We start from the raw sequence: 22,081 nt of genomic DNA on the forward strand, positions 1-22,081 counted from the left end.
ATAAGTAAAATCCTACTGGCTTTGGTCATGTTATTTATCTGGTGCAAATTTCCTCTGGACAATGCTCTTTGATGAAATAATGGATTTATCTGATGGAAAGTTTGTGATTGTACATAAAACCAAGATTTGATCAATAAAGTTTTACCATGTAGCTCTAATCATTGCACATTCGTGCCTCTCAACCCAGGTATCTCTTCTTTTTTAACCTCACTCCTGAATCTGTATTAGCTGTTTTTTTCAGTGATGGTCTGTGGCATAAAATGATTTTCAGCTCATCACTGAGTTACCCTGTGTTTTACAGTGCAGCCTGAACCTCTCTCACAGTTAAGGCTACATAGGTTAGTGTTGGATCACTAAGTAATTGTTAGAAATGAAAATTAGTATCTGTAAAGTTCTCAGGGAAAGGAGGGTGGGAGGGATCTATATTACTTTGTCAGTTCAAGAGAACTCAGTGGTAAAGTAGAAGCAGCACATTTCTAAAAAATAAATTCCTATTAATTTCACTAGAACAAAATCAGTGTGCTCAACCTCCCCACTCCCCAGTGTTTCAAAACTGATTGAATGTGTGATATTAAATTGTCCAAGCAGGTTCTTACAAAGCGTGGTTTATAGGTACACAGGATAACTGGCAGCATTTTCCTACCTACCTCCATACAGGCTTACTAATGATTAACCTACTCCACCTACTTCTGATACCATTCTATGGATACTTCAAACAGAAAGATTAATCAAATCAACCTATTTTAACCAGACTTTTATTGAAAACATACACAAAAGTCAACAAGTTATTTAGCTTCTGAATGTACATATTACAGAATATTCATATTAAGATAATAATATTTTAAGAAAAGGGGAAATACAACAAACATATGCTACAGTTTACATGACTAAGGCATTTAGGCTTAAGAGCAAGTTATAGTGGGAGTTTGTATCTATATACAGAAACACATACATATAGGTTATCTGATCTGAAACTATACAGTGCTATGTAATTTGTTATCTTTTACTTTTTCTGTATTTTCAACACTAAATAAAGCATTTAGCCAAATGTTAAAAGTTGTTCACAGAACAGCAGTTATAATCTACTCTTCAAGAGTTTGCTTACAATTACAATACTAATGCTGTACAAACATCCCCCCTCCCCTCAAGATCTTCATGGGAAAGTTCTCTCTTACCAAAATGAGGCTCAAGTAAGAAAAACGCTAGTTTGCAAAGGCACCGTGGGGACAGGTTTTAATACATTAAATACAACATGAATCATTCACAATAACAAGTTCCATGTTTCTGGGAACTTTTGTAAATACAACACAGTTGGTCACACAAAAATGTTTCTGTTGATTTGTCTTGGCAACTCAGATACATCAACAGTGTAACAGCATAACAGCTTTGTTCCCATCTGACAGAAAATAATGGCAGTTCTGCAAGGCAAACGTTAAACCTGACCGTATGTATTTATTAATTCCACAGTGTTTTGACAGATTATAGGGGATGCAACTTAAAGGATGCTGACACGCTCACTGAGGGCTTTCATTTCTGTTTCTTCTAGCTTGGTGTTTTCATTATGGGCAGCACTTGGACTGATAAGGTGTGCTGGATATTGCAACCCACGTTCGCCTGAATACTGTTCCCATCGGGAGTCATCACTTTCATGGGTAATGTAACGTTCCCCGATTTTACATTCCAGTTCCCTCAAATCTAGCCAGGTTTGATAGTCCTGAAATAAAATAACAGTACCAGTTTTTAAATTCCTAAAATAAACTACATTCCCTTCTACTACCAATAATATAGAAGTGCTATTAATTCAGCAATCTAAATGACATGCATCCCTATTGCTCCAGAATGGAAAAATCTTACAATTAATAAAAATGAAATCTAGAGGTTTCATCTCTAGAGGATTCTTTGATTAATTCTATTGAACTCTGTCACAAGTACAGTATGGAGATGTTAACAGGTTGTTTTGCAGAACGTATGGATAGTCTACACATACCCATAACATAAAAATGAGGCATGATGGTAAAAAAATTCCTCACACTAGTCACAAGATGAATAAGGAAGAAGAAACACATTTAAATCATATAAGTACATCCTAGTGATCTATACCAGATAATCAAGAGAGTTGCTTTATTTCAGTATAATGGTGCAGGACACAAATTCAGCTTGGACTAGAAACTGCTTTTCCAAACTTAGGCAATTACTACTGTGCTCAGAGAGACATATATAAACATCAAGGTACGCTGACGTCAGCAATCAGTACTACAGTCAGCAGTAAGGCTGGAAATTAGTTTGGTTCTCATGCTATCTAGAACACTGTGCTCTGCAGCCTCTGATCTGCTTAACATATATATCAACTTTAATAATTTATTTTTTTATTCCCGCTCAAAGAATCTATGAAGCTGCAGTAATAAGCTGCCAATCCTAGCCTCATGCAGACTAACCTCGAATCACAGCCCTGTATTTTTTTTTTCTCCTCCACTTTGTCATCGCCTAAAGTATGCAAATTGATGAAGAAGTATGAGGTTCTCAGGCCCTGAAAACATCTTCAGCTTTGTAGATTCTCTTAGATCCTACAGTGCTTTAAGATGAAAACTTTTTATATACTTAGAGGCTAAATAAGTAGGAGAAACATGGAATTTGTAACAATACCTGTAGCCAAGGATGGCTTAGTGTTTTGTCCACACTGTAGCGCTTTCTCATTTTCACTTGCAACAAATTATTTATAAGATCAATAGCTGGAAAGAAATAATATTGAAAAACATTAGTTTAAGTATATTTGTTTCAACTAGGACATATAAACAGAGATACAGACATGGTAGTCAACAAAAAGAGGAAAGTTAACCTTCCCTACTCCAGCTTTCTCAAACTGCAGTCAATGCTGATGTCCCTGAAGGTACCCAGGAAGACTGCCCTAACAGGGTTACAATTGTTTTACTAAACAGTTGCCTGCTAGCTAGCACATCATTTATCTCTGTGTGTTCATTTGCATGCATTCAACAAAGTCTGAAGATAATTCACATTCACTCAGCTCCTGCTCAAGTTAAAGAATCTCATGTAAGTGAGGAGTATGGTAGTATTCAGGTACCACAGCACTACAGAGTAATTAAATATATGTATATAAAAATATGTTTCTTGGAGATTCTATCACTTTAGATGACCAACAGCAGCATCTTCAATGAAACTGGGTTTTGCACGTCACAAAATCTTGCACTACTACTCTATGGGATGGAAGATTGCCTCTACCTGCTAGTCAGCAGTCTAGTGTTTCATAAAAGTGAGAGGGCTTCTTTACAAATTACTTTTTAAGTGGTTTTGAAGGATGCAGTGATTCATTGAGGTTACAGGTATGTGTGCTGTGATGCCTGAAGGGAAGAGGCCCAGTAATCAATGTTCAGTGCATGGAACTGCACTAAGTGATCCATTTGGACAAATTTCTGGGACAATATGGCTGAGCTATAAATGAATCTACTGATGTAATTTAATTTTGTTTTTTAAAAGGGTATAATGAAAAGTTAAATTCTATTCTAGGTGGTGCTAAATGTTTGGTATGTGTTCTGGGGAAAGTTTATTGTTACAGAACAATTGACTGGTCACAGGGAGTTATTATATAAATGTAACTTTTCCATTTCATCACAATGTCCCTTAGCTTGTCCAATTATGCTGGTTTACATCTTTATTTCTTTAGTTACATGATGGTGACAGGGAAAGATGGCCTTGAAAGTAACAGAAACATGGCATCATTGAGGGCGGTCAGGTCTGAAACACGTTTGAAGAAGTGGAATAATCATCTTGTCTGTTTTAAGCACACACAATACAACCAGTTGATTAAGACCAGTCAAGGTTTGTGAAAGCCAGGTCCTGCCAAACTAACCTGATCTCCTTCTATGACAAGGTGACCCACTTAATGGACAAAGGAAAGACTGTGCTTATAGTGTACCTGGACTTCAGTAAAGCCTTTGACACTGTTTCTCACAGTATTCTGCTTGAGAAACTGGCTGCCACTGGCCTGGAGATATAACCTCAGGACTCAGTGCTGGGTCCAGTTCTGTTTCATGTCTTTATCAATGATCTGGATTAAAGGATTGAGTGTACTCTTAGCAAATTCGCAGATGATTTTAAGCTAGGAGGAAGTATCGATCTGCTTGAGGGTAGGGAGGCTCTACAAAGGGATCTGAACAGGCTGGATCAATGGGCTGAGGCCAGTGGGATGAGGTTTAACAAGGCCAAGCACAGAGTCCTACCCTTGGGACACAACAACCCTGTGCAGAACTACAGGCTTGGGGAAGTGTGGCTGGAAAGCTGCCTGGCAGAGAAGGAGAGGGTGTTGGTTGGCAGCCACCTGAATGAGCCAGCAGTGTGCTCAGGAAGTCAAGAAGGTCAATGGTATCTCGGCCTGTATCAGAAACAGCATGGCCAGCAGGACCATTGAAGTGATTCTGCCCCTGTACTCAGCATTGGTGAGGCTACATCTCTAATACTGTGTTCAGTTTGGGGCTCCTCATTCCCAGAAAGACATTGAGGTCCTAGAGCACGTCCAGAGAAGAGCAATGAAGCTGGTGAAGGGGGGAGAACAAGTCCTACAAGGAGGGGCTGAGGGATGTGAAGTTGTTTACCCTAAAGAAAAGAAGGCTGAGGGGCGATCTTATGACTGTCTACAACTACCTGAAAGGAAGTTGTAGAGAGGTGGGTGTTGATCTCTTCTCCCAAGTGATAGGTGATAGGAGAGGGAATGGCCTCAAGTTGCGCAAGGGGAGGTTCAGATTGGACATCAAGAAAAATATCTTCACCAAAAGGCTTACCAGGCACTAGAGCTCAGGTAGACGGTTGAGTCACTATCCCTGGAGGTATTTAAAAGACAGGTAGATGAGGTGCTTAGAGATATGATTTAGTAGTGGACAGGTATGGTTGGACTTGATGATATCAAAGGTGTTTCCAACCTAGTGATTCTATGATTCTAAGATCAGGAGGTGGGACAGAGTTCTTTAAACTGGTACATCTCTGAGGTTATAGTCTGTGCAGCAATATGGAAAAGCTTTTCTTTTTTAACAGGGTGTTCCTCTCTCCAAGCTCAATTTGCTAGTTAGACTTTTCCATGTGTTTCTGCCACGAGGCAGAGCAAAATGAGCACAATGTCCAGGAAACCAGGAATGTATATGGCATCCTATCTAGGCACACATGGTATCTCTGACAGATAACCTGTTCTTAGCAGTAATGGACTATTACTAAAGTAGCCCTAACTTCCTGATGCTGAATATTATCTTGGAAATCAAAGCAAATGTGGGAATTAGATAAAACAAATATCAGAACTTCAAATAAAGAAGGCATTGCCTGAGGTTCTGAGCAATGCTTTTCTTGGATCAGGTAGTCTTAATTTTACTTTTTCTGTCATGGACAAACCGATTTTTAGCAAATGTCTCTTTTAGTGCAAAGTCCAGTTCATACTAAGTTCTCTAACTAATTTTTATTTTCACTTAAAATGTCTGTGAAGTAGATAAGGGATCAGAAAGCCAGTGGATAGCAAAGAGGTTGCCTACTGATGGCAGCACTCTGAACTCAAAACAGTGAAGTTAACCTTTTTCCTCTTTACTGGCAAGAGAAACTCCCTAGTTCCAGGCTATGAGAAAGAGACAGGAAACTCAGTCAAATGCTACAGCCCAGCTATAGAATGACTTCTGATACAACCTGAGAAAAAATAGTGGCCATGTTTTTTATCCAGTGCTTGAAAGAGGAGAACACGGCCCCTACCCAGTCTGGCAAACATAGGTCTCAGCAAACATCAGCATCTTCTGCAATTGTCACCTTACCCTTGAATTCAGCAGAATTACAATAAGACTTCAGTGTCTTTTGATATGTCAATTGATAAACCGGCCAACAATGAATGCGAATTTAATGGGGTTCCTATTTAATTATTATCATCAGTGGTATTCAGGTGTATGCAACATTCAAAGATGGTTTTTCATCATTTACCATGAGTCAGTTTGGCAAATAGGTCCAGAACTTTATGAAATAGTTGATTGTCCTGGGAATTTATTTCAGTCAGCCAACTGTTGATATATAAGTGCATGTTTCCCAAGATGTGCCTCTATAACTGCCAAGTATCGACCAAATATTCTTTCTGCTATGGAGTATTGATAACTGCTCTATTATGCATCTTATGTCCAACCCATTGGACACAGATACAACCACAAGCCTTAGAAATGATGGAATTATACATAGCTATTCAGTCTCCCTCAAGTTACAACAGGATGAAGACTCCTTTTCCCCTTTTTTTCCTTCAGGACAACGACATACTCGTGTAGTAGCATTACTCTTTGTGTTGTCGGGGGAAATTGCCAACAGCTTGTTGAACAGACCAGAAAGGAATTGTTCTAGAAACAATCATAAGAAAAGGTACACAAAAAAGGATAAAGGAATAAAGTGAAGATGAAAGTGAAAAGGCAACATCGTAGGATGGTTACGATTGTCAGTATTGAGCAATCATTTATTCTTGAGAACAGTTTACACTTATGATGTGCTCCTTTCACCACTGGAATATTGCTGTCTCTGTATCAAGTTCTGATGTTTGCTTAGTTCTTTATCTAGGGTTGTTTTTGCCAGAAAAGTTCTGAATATCATTTGCCACTTAGCAAAAAAGAAGCGCAAATGCAACTGTGACTCTTGTGGGGACTTAGGGCTCAAACTGACTGATATGATTCCACTTGCTTGAACTTGTTTTCAAATGTAGAGGAAGTAAGAGATCAAACATGAGTTCCAACAGAAAAAAAGCATCTGCTATTTTTGACAGGAAATCATGCAATTCCAAGAAAAGCCACTTCTTAAGCCTAAAAATTCTGAGTATGGGAAGTCAAAGTGCAGGCGGTATGTACTGGTAACAAAAGGGCAGTGCCACATAAAGGAAAGCAGAACCTAATGAGTTCCGTATAGACAGACAGAATGCTGGAACTCCAGGATTAAAGAATTTCCTTAGGGATCTGGATTAGTCTGTTAATAAGAAAATTCTGAATTTAACTGGTGTTAAATAAATTACAGAGGTTCAGACACTGAGAGGCTCTGTGGGACTATTCAAAGGAAATGATGAAAGATCCTGGTTATTTTCTCTATTTCAGCTTACAAAAAAACCATCCTGTCCTTATAGTGTCCTGACAGCCACTATGGAACATAGTCTGGCTACAGTTCATATAAAATATACGTAAGACTCATGTTGTCTTAATTTCAGATTTTTTTTTTAAATAATTTAATTAATTTTGGGGTTTTTTTTTAGTTGTACAGCTTAAAAACTCTGGAGATAAAAACTTGCAAGGTATGTCTAACACTTAGTTAGACATACAACTGAAGTGTGATTTAGGGCCCCAAATGGAGCACTTAATGTTAGAAACTTAAATTTTCTGCTAGGAAGATAAAGCAGTTTTGAAGAAAGGTAAGCAACTATACTATAATTTAAAGCAATTTTAATTAATTTTCACTAGAGACTCTTTTTTGTTTTTGAAAGAACAGGTGTTAAAAATAATCCTTGTCAGATATTTTAGATGCTTTAGAATGTTTGACAAGATTCCTTTGTAAAATAATTGTTCCGGATAACATATATTAATAAATGCAGAGTCTATACATGATTTACAGGGATCTAGCAGGTACTGCCAAGGAAGCAACCTATATGAAAGACCTAAGAGGATTATTGTACTGCTTTTCCTAACACTTTTATGGCTTCTTGTTTACTTCCCATGATTGAAGGACACCATAAATAGCCACCTGAGGGCTTATCAAGCTCCATGAGATGGAAACTTTGCCGAAGAAGACAGACTAGTCAACTGTTCTGGTAGCACGACTACTCGTTATTAATACAGGTGGTCATTCAGCAGACTCCTAAATGGGAAGATTCAAATGCAACTTTAAAAAGCTCTCTGTCTCCTTGATTTTAGGAAGGACTCCTTTTTAGTTGCCTATTACTGGAAAGAACCTCCAGAGTCAGGTGGTTCATGTTTCTAAAGTGCTTATGGCTGCTTATTAGTATGGCAAATAATTACATAGTAAAATACAGTAATATTTTTCACACTAAATATCAAATCAACTCATGATAATTACAGTTTTCATAGGACTCACTGCTTTAACGCAATGAGAATGTAAATCACACATAAACACAAAAGTTGGTGAAATATCTGAAAACGCTGTTATGAACCTACCATTCTTTTAGTCCTACCATACAAACTTCAGCTTTTCACATAAGCTATAAAAAAGAAATCACATTAAGAATGTAATGAAAATCATTGCTAAATTAACATCAAATTTATACTTCGTCAAGAATTTTTTAAGTACACCCATAATATTACCTACTCTAACAGACATCACTTTAAAAATGTTTTTTTAGAAATTAAGCTGCTTCCACTAATGTAAAACTAAGGACTTGTAGGCCCTGGATTGTTCTGAGTATAGCTATGTTGATTAGTGGTATACCTCTCTCCTATTGCTGGCTAATACAGCTTTGCTGACAAATACCCTAGTGTACATGCAGTTATTTTGACAAAAAATAATCTTCAGATGGCAGAGCTTATTATTTTCAGGGACATGGATTCAGCTGTATTACCAAAAGAAATCCTCTGCAGTTATAAGTTGCATCTCTACCAGAGAGGTCTTCTAATACTAATCTATCCCAGCAAACATGTAAGTAGAGTCAAGGTGTTAGTTTAAACAGCTAGTTAAACATTTACTGAGGTAGCGAGCATCTTTGAGCTTTAACATGCATTCAACCTCCTCACACTTATTGCTCATTCATGTGACTTTCTCATTAGTGTGTGAAATTCACATTATGCTGAAACAAGTCTATATAAATATTGGCTTGAAGGCAGCTGTGGTACTTATTTCTGACTCAAAAGTGGTGTAACAATCACACCATGATAAAATCTAATGCATGGAAGAAACTGCATTGTTACTTCTCAAATTATTTGATAATACTAAGTAACGCGAAGCAGCTAATCAACAGCGTGCACATCACATGGCTCATCAGGCTAGTAGTAATAGATGTGTTGGTGACTGATGAAAAATAATTATGAATGCAATTATTTATTAAAATTTCAGAACAGAATGAAACACACCATGACTAACACAAGGCTTGATATAGCACATTTTAGGACCAGTCAGTTCAAAAGAACAGCCACTACTGTGAAGACAGTCTAGGTAAAATTCACTAACAGGCAGAGAGACAAAATCCATAAGGGAGTATGGATTATATTTAGCAGCATTTATCTTCTGTAATCTGTAGCTAAGTAAAAAAAAAAATCTTTTGAGATGATGCAAATTTGGTGGTCTGGTTGGTTTTCTACAAGATACCCAAAGTTTACCACACAAACTACCTCCCTACAACGTCTTACAATTCTATATACACATACAAACACAAACTCAATTTTTTTGGGAGTATTCTTTCAAAGGAGAGAAGCTACTGGAAAAAGGTGGGAAAATGCAGCTCCTTAGTGGGGGTGGAAATCAGAATTCCCTACAGAGGAATCTGTGAGATTGTGTATGTGTGTGCGCGCAAACAATCTCTGACAAACCTTAAAATGCAAAACAGTTTTGGTTTTGAAGTTAGAGAACTGATTTTGTGCATGAGGGCTAAACTTGGGAAATGACGCTTGCAGAAACACTCTGCATGGATAATCAGTTGGGAAAAAATACAGTTCTGAAAGCTACAGAAAGTGAAAGGGCTTAGTTTTATAAGATAAAATGGAGAAGAGGACAGACAAAGCATTACACAAAAATGCTAGAAGTTCTCAGTAGCAAGAGTTTATGAGATCAATCCAGATTTTATGGCATGAGGCAGATACCTCATGGAGTTAGAAGAGTTATAGTCAATGACTAGATCACATTCCTGAGTAGCAGAGAAGACAGAACTGTTAGTAGTGACTGAGAGACATTGAACACTCAAAAATATTATCCTCAACTGGATTCTGCCCTCTTTCTTGGCTTATGACTGTAGATTTTTATTTTAAAAATTGCTATAACATGCTACAGGAAAAGTAATTCTCAAGAAAATAGACTAACAGAGATCACACTATTACATTCATGGCATACTTTGCCTACAAAGTATTTCTTCCCATATGTTTTTGCTCCAAACCTGCAAAATGGGAACAGTTAAGCTATTTTACTACTGCTGTTGCTTTTCCAGACAAAATGTTTAGTATGACATATCTAATTTTTTTTTTTCCTTTTTAAAGTTTTGCTACCTTCTGCATTCCATCTCCCCAATTAATAGGCTGTTGCTTGGCAACATCAGAAAAAATATCTACTAAGCACTAAAATGAAAATGGTGATAAACATACCATCATTCAACCTAATTCATAGGCTTTCCATTAAATGCAAAGAAATATGTCATTTTGATAAGAAGCAAAACATCTGAGCTTTTAATTCCTCTCTGATTACATTAAAAATAGAAATAAACACAGCAATAACTCAACTTGATATGTAATTCCTTCTACTACTTCTCACTGTTATGCAACAGCATTTCTAGGATTATCATAGTATGAACATTCAAAGCAACCAATTCAGACATATTTCAGCTATAAAAAAGGAAGAAACAATCATACGTATTGCATTTTACATGGTCAGAGAACCTCAGCATTTTTGCTGGTACTTATCTCTTTTAAATTCTCTGAATTCTCAGTTTCTGTGCTAGATGAAATAGCTGATTCAAAAGTTGCACTTTTAAAATCTAGCTTTAACGTACAATTCATAGAGTATACTGTTAAAGAATACTTGGACCCAGGAGCCTCTTGGATATATGAAGAGAATGAGGCAAGTAATGGAGGAAAAAAAAGAATATCTATATTACTTCGACTTGTGGCAACCTTTTGACAAATACCTCCTATTTTTCATAACACTTTAAAAAAATCTTTCTTACCTCCACTAAAGATAATATTTATTTTGCATTTCTTTCATTTGTGGCAATACTAATCAATTTGTCTAATCAATTTGTCTAATCAAATTGTCTAATCAATTTTGGATTCAATTTTTGAATGCTATGTGTAAAGTTCTCTTAACTATTTGCACAAATTTTTAAACGTCAAGAAATAAATTGAACTAATTACTGGATCATCAAAATTTTTCCTTTCTTGCAATACAATATCTAAGTAGATTGTTCACAACACACAGCTATTTCAAATCTTATCAGGTTGAAAGAGGTAGGTTGATCAATGTTTATTTATAAAGACTATGCTAGATTCTGCTACAGCATTGTATTCCACACTGTGATGTGACTCCTTTACAAGCCTGAATGGAAGAACTAGTTGATGATGATCAATGTTCCCTTGGGTGAATTTTTGCTATGATACAAACCACCAAGGAATAGTTAAACAAGAAATCTACTGTGCCTTTAAAAAATCTACTATGGATCTTTTTATAGGAAATTGAAAATGTTTTAAAAGTAATCAGTCTTGTATGTTAAAACTTCTGTTGAAAAAATGTCAATGATTAATAATAATTGGCAGAAAGAATAATGGAAAGGCAAATACCCCATTCATTAGATTAACCTATTTGAGAAGCTGAAAGAGCCCATGACAAGCTAAAGTAAGATTTTCATGTGCACAAATGTAACCTATTAGGAATGAAACTAATTGTCTGTCTGAATTTTGTAGATTTATAGCACTTAGCACAGAAAAATTTATAAGGCACAGTGAGGGTATTTAGCTTGAAATAAATTTCATGTAACCATAGTTCACATTTAATTACACAAACCTTTAAAAATAATTTTTATTTGCAATGTTAAGTAAGCAACTTCATAAAATTTTTAAATAATCATCTGCTTCCCCCAAAAAATTCTTCAACAATTTCTAGTGTCAATTATCAAGGCACTGTTCAGTGCCTGATCAAATTGAATGTGACCAGCAGGTGTAAAGGGCCTGTTCAACTGACCTCCTGTGACCTGCACAGGAATGTGGACCAGAGTAGCTGACATGAGAAAACCATTTCTTTATTTCCCTAGTTAATCCAGAATTTGAATTCAGTTTTGAAGTCTAAAAGTCAGCGTTATCGAGTTATACTTGGACAGAGATCTATATTCCAACTCCCTGTGTTACACATAATGTATCTGTTCAAACTTTTTTCAGGTTTTCGTTTAGCACAATAGAGTGGTTCACCAGCTAGGAATTCAAAATGTATAATAAAACCACAATGCATAACCAGATTTTAACTTAGTAGTTTGTTACATGTGTTTCCCACCCTTCTGCATACTTGCAGCTTGATATTCATTAACTCTTAATGAAGGCTGTGATTCTATGAGAGAAGAGATAACACCCCAGTAGGTGAGTTTTCCGTAGGTGCTCTACTGAATCTTCACCTCTGAATGTAGAAATTGATCTTCTGTCTACCACAGTAGAAACTTGTGGGAGACTATTTCTTGCAGCCTCTTCTGTGTTGATTGCTGTTTGCTTATCTCTAGTGCCAGATAAAGCATTGCTGCCAACAGATTCTGTCAGCTTACATATCAGCAGTGTGTGGAGGTTCAGGAGGACTTCAGTGTGCTATTGTGCAGATTTATAGCTGCCTTTTTTTTTTTTTTCCTCAACAGATCTCACCAAACTTCATCTGCCACCAGGATAAAACAACAAGCAATGCTCTCAAAGCATTTTTCAGCTGAGAATCTCACATGGCTATAATATATATTACAGTAAGCATTAACATAAAATTTAAACATGTCACTGCAACCCAAAAAACTGCATGGAAAATAATGGAAATTCTAAATATTGATGTTTTCATTCGAATTGGTACTTACAACAATTCAGAAAAAAAAAAGATAATAATTTGATAATTGTAATGTTTTATTTGCTTTAAGACTTATGGAGCTACCTTGCAAAACATTAAGGACGTAAAGAAAATGATTAAAAAAAAATATCCCAAAGAAAATCAAGCTGCCTGAAAATCTTTGTTATGTATAAGAAATGTTGCTGAAACCAAAACTGATATTATTGTTAAATGCACTACTTATGCAGTTATATTCAGAGACATCTTCAATAGAATTCATTTACCTTCTTTAAAGATGTTGATAACCATTGTTCTTTTGCTATCAAAAATCTTCTTTGTCATTGACCAGAATTCTAGTTTCAAAAGTCTCATTGGTTATATTCAAGCTCTCCCACCCTGTAGAACGACTCTTCTATGACACTTCCTCACACTGTTCTTAAAAGCTCATCTGCTTAGAACCATTCCATATCTTTTTTTATCTTCTCCACACAAAGACTGTCAGGGTACAGCATCCTACCAAGTAATAAACCAAAGTACTGGCACAACTAGACTGAGAAAAAAAACTGTATAGGCACTAGAGCTGAAAGAAAAGGTACAGAGTAAATATGAGGAACACCAGTTCCTGCAACTGAGACAAGATTCTATAGCTATCAAACCTGTAGATATATGTGCCTCCTTCAATACTTCTTGGAGAAATCCCACACTAGAAGATTATGCTATATGCATTCTATATGTGCTCTGCAGGAAATGTCTAAACAGTTGATAGCACAAAACAGAGACATTACATAAGGATATGTTATGGTACATTTAAATTTCAAATATTTCTTTTTCACCAGGTACAGGGGAGGAGAAAAATTAAAAGCAAATTACAACTAGTCTTTTTTAGCACTTGCATAAAACTAGCCACAAACAGATATTACCTTCATAAGAAATTTCTTTCCATGGATTAGGTGGATACATGAAAGCGGCATTCTGGATTTGGTCATGTATGTCTTCATCTTCATTGAATGGAAATGTACCACTGAGGCTTACATAAATGATGACACCCACAGACCACATATCCAGAGACCTATTGTAGCCCTTGTTTCTCAGCACTTCGGGAGCAAGATAAGCTGGTGTTCCTACAACTGAGCGCCTAAATGATTTCTCTCCAATGATTCGGGCAAAGCCAAAATCACAAAGTTTTACCTGTTTAAAGAAATGCACTATAGTAAGACATACATTATTTTTATTATCAAATACTCAGTCAAGGCACTTCTGTCATAGTTTACTTGCAAGACTACTCTCTACTGTTCCTTCAAGGATGTTTTGTTTAAACTCCTCTTTGAGAGGAATTCCACTGAGATGTGGGACTAGATTATGAGTCCATTGCCTCTCCTCTGTTCCTTCACTCTATGAATAAAGTGCAGTAAAAACAGGAATACAAGACAGCTTAGAATGAAAGAACAGCAATATTGGATAGGCCTAACAGCTCAGGCTCCTGGTGAAAGTAATAATATAAAGTAATACTTATTTATTCATAGCATAAAAACATGGCAAACAGGAAGAATGTTTTACCTATGGCTTTATCCTAAATTAAGCAAGTTGACAAAATTTATTTCTTGAACTTCCACTTTGGAGGTCCACTTCCAAATTGCAGACCTATTTACACCCTGTCTCTGCAAACCTCCTTGCCTGATTTCTTCAGAGGGACAGATTTAACTGCTTAAAACCTTACACTTAACACCTCAGTATAGATCCTTCCTTTCCAATTACTGTTATTGGTATTATTTAAAAATTATCAGTAGATCTCCTTTGAATACAGGCAGCTGGAAGAGATCATAGATGAATTCTCCAGATCAAAGGTAACAGGAGTTAATACAAATACTATTTAATGAGAAAAACAATGAGCCAGAAAGTATATTTAAATATTCTGCAATCTACTCAACATTTAAATTAATAAAATAAAATTAGTTCTTCTTCATGAACGCTACACTAACTTTCAAAAAAAACCCCTGTCTTTCTGGTGACTGTTTGCATATTGTCACTTATCTAGACCTTATCAATCAGAGAAGTAATTTGTTACGTAACGGTGAGCAAATTAGAAAAAATTTCACCGGTAGTCATGTCACATTTGAAAATCTAGTTCAATATTTTAGGCAAATGACAACACGCAAGGATCAGTTATTTTTTCATACCTAGAAGTTCTCTGAAGTTCCTGGAGGAAATACAGAGAGGTCACTAGTCACATTTTTTTTGTTCATAAAGTACTCATTGCTAACACTTATTAATTTGAACAATTTATCTTAAGAAAGAGCATTTTCTACTTGCCTGTGGGAAAGGATCAGCTGATGCCAATAACACATTTTCTGGTTTGAGGTCACAATGAACAATATTTTTGAAATGAAGATGTCTCAAAGCAACAAGGATCTGAGAAGAAACACATCAGAAAGAAATTCAGTTTTAAATGTTGTACTTTCTTTTATTTTATATTGTTTGGACAATATCAGTGATCATAGAATCAAGGGCCAGAGTAGAGAGAAATAATCCAACAAGAATGCACCTTTTACAGCAACATCTACAAGCAGCGGATGGTGTGAAGCATGAATGTCAACTATTATTTGCTGAGCCTCATCAAGTTTTCTTGATGTTTCACTGCATAGAATATGATTTTTTCCCTCTTCACAGACTTCATATTCTAAACTTTTCTTAAAAACACCTAAGTTCTAAGTGCTTGTTTATATATTAGTTTCATGATATCCAGTCACAGAAACACTGGCAAAATTACCTTAAAGCTCTGAATTCACTCAAAAAATACCACAGAAATATTATGTGATGCATTTTAAATGTTTTCTTGAGAAGAGAAAGCATAAGGAGCCTTGCATGCATTTTTATTCTGTTCCACAAACAAGAAGAGTGTGTAAGAGAAATTTTTATCCTACTCCTGTGGCTTTAACTCCTTTCCTTGTGTCTGGTCAGAGGCTGAGAGAATTTCCCACTATATTAGAGCAGGAAACAGAGGGGAGGCTAAGTGAACCTGGGAAGACAAGAAACCAAATTCTGGGGCTGGTGGCAATTTCACCCATGAAAGCCTGGAAACTAGGCAACCTACTACATTCTACTTTGAATAACAAGCTTCCACTGTAACACTGTTGTTCCTGCTCCTTCCTTTTTCCTGACTGCTATAACAAGGCTACTCTGACTCTCAAGTGGCTCACTACTCAAAAGTGTCTCTAAATTTAAACCAGTATTAGAGGCAGCCAAAGAAGCAATATGATAATATGACAACAGGAAGCAAAAAAAGCCCGTCCAGATCACATTGTTAACAGAAGACATCCAGGAAACCAGACTCATTTGATCAGAGGCAGTGCTGAGATCCAATCTCAGCCCAGAAAATACGTACAAAACCGCAGTGTGAACTGCAATGGTTAGGTGCAGGGCAGTTTAAGAGGTTCAAATTTCCTTGAGTATGTATTCAACAGTTCAGTGCTTTGCACCCTTTTCTTGTGCTTAATTTTTCAAGCATATGAAAAAGTGTACCTTGATGGTCGTCCCATCCAGCAGGCAGACAGCTGTATATATGCCTAGTTCTAGGTGCTCTTAATGGTCTACTAACTCTATCAGACAATATACACAAAGCTGTCTTATAATTCAGGATCTCATAAATCAGACAGATAAATTATGCCAAAAGTAAAACATAAGAAACAGTTATAATAATTTACCTCAATTCTCCTTCAAGGTCTATAATTAATTTCTTACCTGAGTAATTAAAAATTTTGTTATTCTCTCTGGCAATCTGCCCTTTTCACTTGATAAGATCATCTCCAGCATGTCTCCATGGAGTTTTTCCATAACAACAAACACTCTTTCTGGTGTCTCAAACATACACTCTAGATTTACAACTCCAGGATGATGAAGATTCTATTAAAGATAAATACAGCACTCAATTTCCCAACACGATCAGTAGGTTTTATCATTACATAGACAGTCTTCAGACCCCCTAAATCAGACAATGTTTCAGTATTTCATAATTTAAACTGTGTGCCTAACCTGTAGGCAAAAGGCAAGAAATTTCTAGGGACAGTATAGGAAAATTGATTAATTTCAAATTAATTTAACAAAGATAAATTTTCCTGATTAAGCCTGGTGCTTAAAACTGCAGAAATTTCAATTCCCAACACAACACTGACAATACATTTGGTCTTGGCTGTAGATTAAGCAGCAAAAATACTAGTGAATATCAACTAAAAGAATTATAACATTATCTGGAATTTATAGAAATCCATGAATGAAGTTAATACAGTAAAAAAGAATAGAAAAATACCTGCAAAATTGCAACTTCGTTACGAAGTTGACTTTCCTGTTTAGTTGGAAACCTTAGTTTGTCAATTATTTTAATGGCAACATCTCTTCCTGTTTTGCGATGTTTTCCTGCATTATTTAAAAAAAAAAGGCCTCTATCAATTACCAATTAATACTGAAAAACATTTCACTTTCATTGGATTGTACATGACCACAACGAAGTAATTCTCAGAGCAGGTTTGCTGCAAACTAAGTCATGGAAGTCACTGATGTTTTCTGTCATTTCCTTCTTTCTACCCTTTGACAAAAGAACTTTTCTCATTATCAGCTAACAAGACTATTTAAACACATAAGAAACACACGTATATGAGAAAGTAAGCTCTGCATTTTAACAATACAGATGCAAAGTCTACTTTCTCGTATATGTATATATATTTATATACATATTTATTATGCTTGTTCATATATTTATACTGCCTCCTCTGCAACTGGCAGTAGTTTCAAACCAGCAAATAATGAAATAAGTGATTAGCTTTAGCATGTCCAATGTTTATCAAAGACATCAGTGAAACATTAGTTCTCACTTCACACTGTCTCAAACAACAGCTGTATCTAAACACACCTCCAAAGGTGCTTAAAAAAAGGAGAAAAAAAGAGAAGAAAAATGACAAGAAAATGAAAAAAGAAACAATTCAGATAGGTTACTGGAAAACACAGGAAAAAAAGATCACAAAAGCATGCCAAGGAAAACAGTAGGAAGAACAGATTATATTTTTTTTCTTCTTCCATTATAGTTCTCAAAAAGAATGGTTTTCTGCATTTCAGGGTGTTCTTTACTAGAGCTTATAGAGAACGTAAAGCTTTTAACATACAGTGACCCACTACTGGGTAGAAAATTTTAAATTATAAAAAGATTTTATCAACAAAACCAGTTTTATTTTTTAATGAATATAGCTTATACAAAACAATGGGCAGCTAATTTCTGTAACAAAACATTTCAGAGTACAAATACCTTAACCATTCAAGAAATTTTCTTTTAAGCATAACTGTACACAACACCAGAGCCTTACCTCCATAAACAATTCCAAATTGTCCTGATCCTAACACCTCATCTGGGAAGATTTGGTATACAGTGCTAATATCCTGTTTATAGAAACATAAAAAATACTAAGCTCTCAGATACAAAACCAAAATTTGTACTTCATTTGCTTCTTCTAATGGGAAGTAGCATACATTTACTATAGTGCATTTCAAAATACATTATCTGCCAGAAACATTCATGTGTGTTTTCTTAAAAGACATGTTAAATGCAGTTGTTGTGAAAGCCACCACATATTCAATAGGTTTCAGCTGCTGCCATCTTCCAGGCAAGTGGCACCCAGCACACAACATTACACTTAAAGCTTTTGAAATTTGAAGACAAAATTACACACAGAAATAAAGAAAGTCATGTTAGCAATGTTCTACCCAGAAGTCCCAGGATCCCAGATCTAGGAATTACTGCCCTCTTCTTGTGAAAAGAAAGAAGTTATGAATTTAAATTTCCTTGAAAAAGTTCCTATGTCAGCTCATGTCACCCGTGTAAATGCAAGTGTTTTTTTCATTTATAGTAAGCTTTGTGAGTATCAGCAGTTCTGGACTTTGGCTGGTTGTATTCATCCTCTGAGACAGGTAAAATATTTCATCCATGCCAGAGAGGAAGTCTCGAGTCTCGCTATTTCTTAGGCCGCAAACATAGGCTAAAGCATGAGCTGCTAGCAGATTCATTTGGGAGACTCAAACAAACCTCAGATCGCGGAGCTCAGTTTCATTTTCCTGATACTTAACCAGCAGCACATACAAAGAAGAATAAATGAACACCAAGGAGTTGATAATAAAGACTCTCTTGGTTTTTCTTAGGAACCAATTGGACACATCCTTCCCTGGAAGGCCTTTTTTTTGTTTTTCTGGCAAATAGCGGAGCTGCCCCAAAGCTGTACTTGGCTGCAGACAGCCCTGTTTATTTCCTCTGCCCATGAAACACTAAACCAGCAGTGTGACTGTTTACCTCGACCACATGTCGTATGTCCTAGCATAAAGAAACCCAGAATTCTTTATGTATTTGTAACAACATATGCAACTCTTCCTTCAGACAGAGTTTCATCTCCATAAAACAAAGAATATCTGATCTTTCAGTGATGACAGGAAACAGTCTATTTATCAAGCCTCGCAATTAGCTTTACAAAGTTCAGCTGACAAAATCTATGAACTAATAACTTTTACAGCTCTGTTGTCTTTTGGTAATTAACATCCTGCAAGGATCCATAGTTAAATTCTGTGTTAAGTGAAATTACCCATATATAATATAATTGTGTCTCAAGAATAGGTGCCATGAAGATGATTTTTCTTAGAAGTTAGCAGAGGTAATTGTTAATTTCTGTAACATAAGCGAGAAATGACTGATGGGAACTCCTCTAACATTTCTCTGTAAAACAGATCAACAACTTTGCAAGTTTAACAATAGCACATCTAACAGCAGCATCCAGAGAACACTCACCACATTTTCTTGAACTTGACAGTTTGACACAGAAATACTGATAGATATATCTCCTGGAGAAGAAAGTAAAATAACTTTAGGTCACAGTGCTTTTAGTTCAAACATGTACTAATAGGAAATGACATTTACATTATATCAATATCTACTGACAGCTCTAGAAATTGGACCAAATAGATCAGCTTGTTCATCGACCAGCCAACATAAAATTACATCAGCCCACAAATACATCACCTGAACAACAGTTTTGCAGAGTGTGGAAAAGAATAGAATAATACATTTCATTATTAACTTTTTAATAGTGGAATCTCATAATTATTATTTATAAGCTTATTATTTCTTTTTTTTTCTGCTCTATTTTGGGGCTTTATACTTCATGCAAGTAACTAAACTGCAACTAGGGTAAATTGGTTTTGTTTAGTAGATTTAATAATAATTTTTATTTATAGGGTCAACTTCAATGTGATGAAGTCATAGTAGTCTTCACAGCAGCATTCAAGTTGGTATGCCTATCATTAAAAGTAATACACACTTCAACAGTCTTGGGACACACTCAGAACCCATAGCAGAAACAAAATCCTGCACTTGTGCTCTAATATAATAAATACCAGACCCAACTTCTACAAATTCAGAGCTCAGGATGCTGCCATAAGCATTTTGAACTTCAAACCTACTGAAAGGTTCATTAAAACTTGAGAATATGCTTATAGATAGCTGTATTACACAAAGACATCATACTGGGGAGGAAAGAAAGGTACTTTGGAGCATTGCTGCTTCTGTCTCCTACCTCTGCCCAGAATCCTGTTCATGCTGACTTTTCATTTTCTTAATATGGATTTCTGCCTCACTGAAATCCATGTCCTCTACTATAAAGCCTGTATTACACATTGAAGACACTTGATACTACCCATCAGAACCTCTCCTAGTTGCAGTAAGTGGCGTGAGTTATTTCTGCTCCACATGGACTATTCCCTGGTACATTCCTTAGGAATATATGTGTTTCGGAATGGAATGTTTCAGTTACATAAAGCCTTTTTTATCACTGCCAATTTGTTTTCAAATATATGTACTGCTTTGTGTTTATATGAAAAATGGACAAAGCCATGGAAAAGTCTAACACTTTGAGCAGAAGACAGAAGATTGTTATCACTCTCACTCCCCACAACAATTTGTTTTAGACACCTCCAACGACCTTAATTTTTCAACAAAAAATCCAAACATAAATACTAACTTGCAAAGAAAATTTTCAAACTTCCCAAGAGGGAGAGAAGACAGCTGTCATTCCCAATCCAGCATTTTAAGCGATTTGTTTAGCTCAAACCAGGGGCACTAGGCAATTAGCCTGACTGAAATGACACCCAAATTTGACACTATTTTATGCACAAACTCAGTAAAAAAAGCAAAGGACAGAGCTGATCTAATGTGATATGTGAGCTATTATACCTGAGATGTAGTGTCACAGTCTGTTGTAATACTTGGTTTCTGAAGGGCTTGCTGTCTCATTAGCATTTTGCACTGCATTAACAGCATCCAGATGTCAAGTGTTAAAGTGGGTCTACATTGCAACAGAAGGTCTTATCCAAACTGTGTAGACATATCTAAACTTGCCTTACACTAACTAGGTTGAATACAAGTAGCACAGTAACCACAGCAGCACATGCCCTGCCATGGAAAATTTTTTCCTCTGTGCAACTTTGTTATTAGTACCTGAGCTTGATTTAAATCACTTTCATAGTATAGTATAAATTGGAAACACAGATGGAAAATGCAGTGTTTAAAATAACATGCAGACAGGTGATAAGCCATGACAGAACAGCCTTTACTAGTTGTGCAATACTCCTTTCAACGTGTGCAGAAGATTGAACAATATCATTTGTGATATGACTGTTTAGCTGAGAAGGAGGAAATGAATAAACTTACTGTGCAGGCTGGGTCCTGACCCAGTTGATGCCCCTTTAGGTATGACTGGCATCAGGGCGTGCTGTATTGCCATCTCCCACATTCGTGCCACATCAATGCCAATACCACTGGTGATAACAGTGTTATTCAGTGGAACACTCGAAAGGTTTTCTATGTTTTCTCCAACATAGTAGACTATATTTGCTGTGCTTATTTCAAAACAATGAGGATTAGCTCCTTGAGGCAGTAAAGTGAAAGTTTTTGCAGGTTCCAGAGACAAAATTTCAGACAATGGGATTTCCTAAAATGAAAAGAAAAATATTTTTTGTGTAAATATTATCAATATATAGAACTAAATCATGAAGCCTATTTGACTGATTAATGACATCTGCTGTTGCTTTTAACCATAGGCTTCCTGTACAAACAAGTACAAGAGAAGTACAAAGTTCTTGTAATCTGAAACTCCATGACACAGAGGACTGTTGATGGTAAAATACTAAATGTTTCTTTCCAAGACCAAGTATAACTTTAATTATTTACTTGAACTTAGCAAAGAGAAACGTGATGTGCCATTAGAAAAGACCAGGATGATCCATATATCAGTAGAATTCCTCTAGAAAATTTGCTGACTCCTTATTTAATAAAATTCAT

General features: G+C 36.0%; 1 protein-coding gene across 2 annotated transcripts in view; it reads right to left on the reverse strand.

The window, feature by feature from the left end:
• Window positions 1–744: 744 nt before the first annotated feature.
• Window positions 745–22,081, reverse strand: part of PRKD1 (protein kinase D1) — a 132,477-nt gene continuing 111,140 nt past the window's right edge. For both annotated transcript variants that reach the window (XM_069858371.1, XM_069858372.1), the window contains exons 10-18: window positions 21,452–21,731; window positions 19,535–19,587; window positions 18,069–18,141; window positions 17,021–17,127; window positions 16,456–16,617; window positions 15,028–15,126; window positions 13,638–13,905; window positions 2,644–2,729; window positions 745–1,714 (exon numbers count right to left, since the gene is read on the reverse strand). In XM_069858371.1, coding sequence (XP_069714472.1) covers window positions 1,496–1,714; window positions 2,644–2,729; window positions 13,638–13,905; window positions 15,028–15,126; window positions 16,456–16,617; window positions 17,021–17,127; window positions 18,069–18,141; window positions 19,535–19,587; window positions 21,452–21,731 — 1,347 coding nt within the window. In that variant the 3' untranslated portion in view covers window positions 745–1,495. The remainder of the gene's footprint in view (window positions 1,715–2,643; window positions 2,730–13,637; window positions 13,906–15,027; window positions 15,127–16,455; window positions 16,618–17,020; window positions 17,128–18,068; window positions 18,142–19,534; window positions 19,588–21,451; window positions 21,732–22,081) is intronic.

This window comes from Phaenicophaeus curvirostris, chromosome 5, assembly GCF_032191515.1.
Source record: "Phaenicophaeus curvirostris isolate KB17595 chromosome 5, BPBGC_Pcur_1.0, whole genome shotgun sequence".
Taxonomy (NCBI): Eukaryota; Metazoa; Chordata; class Aves; order Cuculiformes; family Cuculidae; genus Phaenicophaeus; species Phaenicophaeus curvirostris.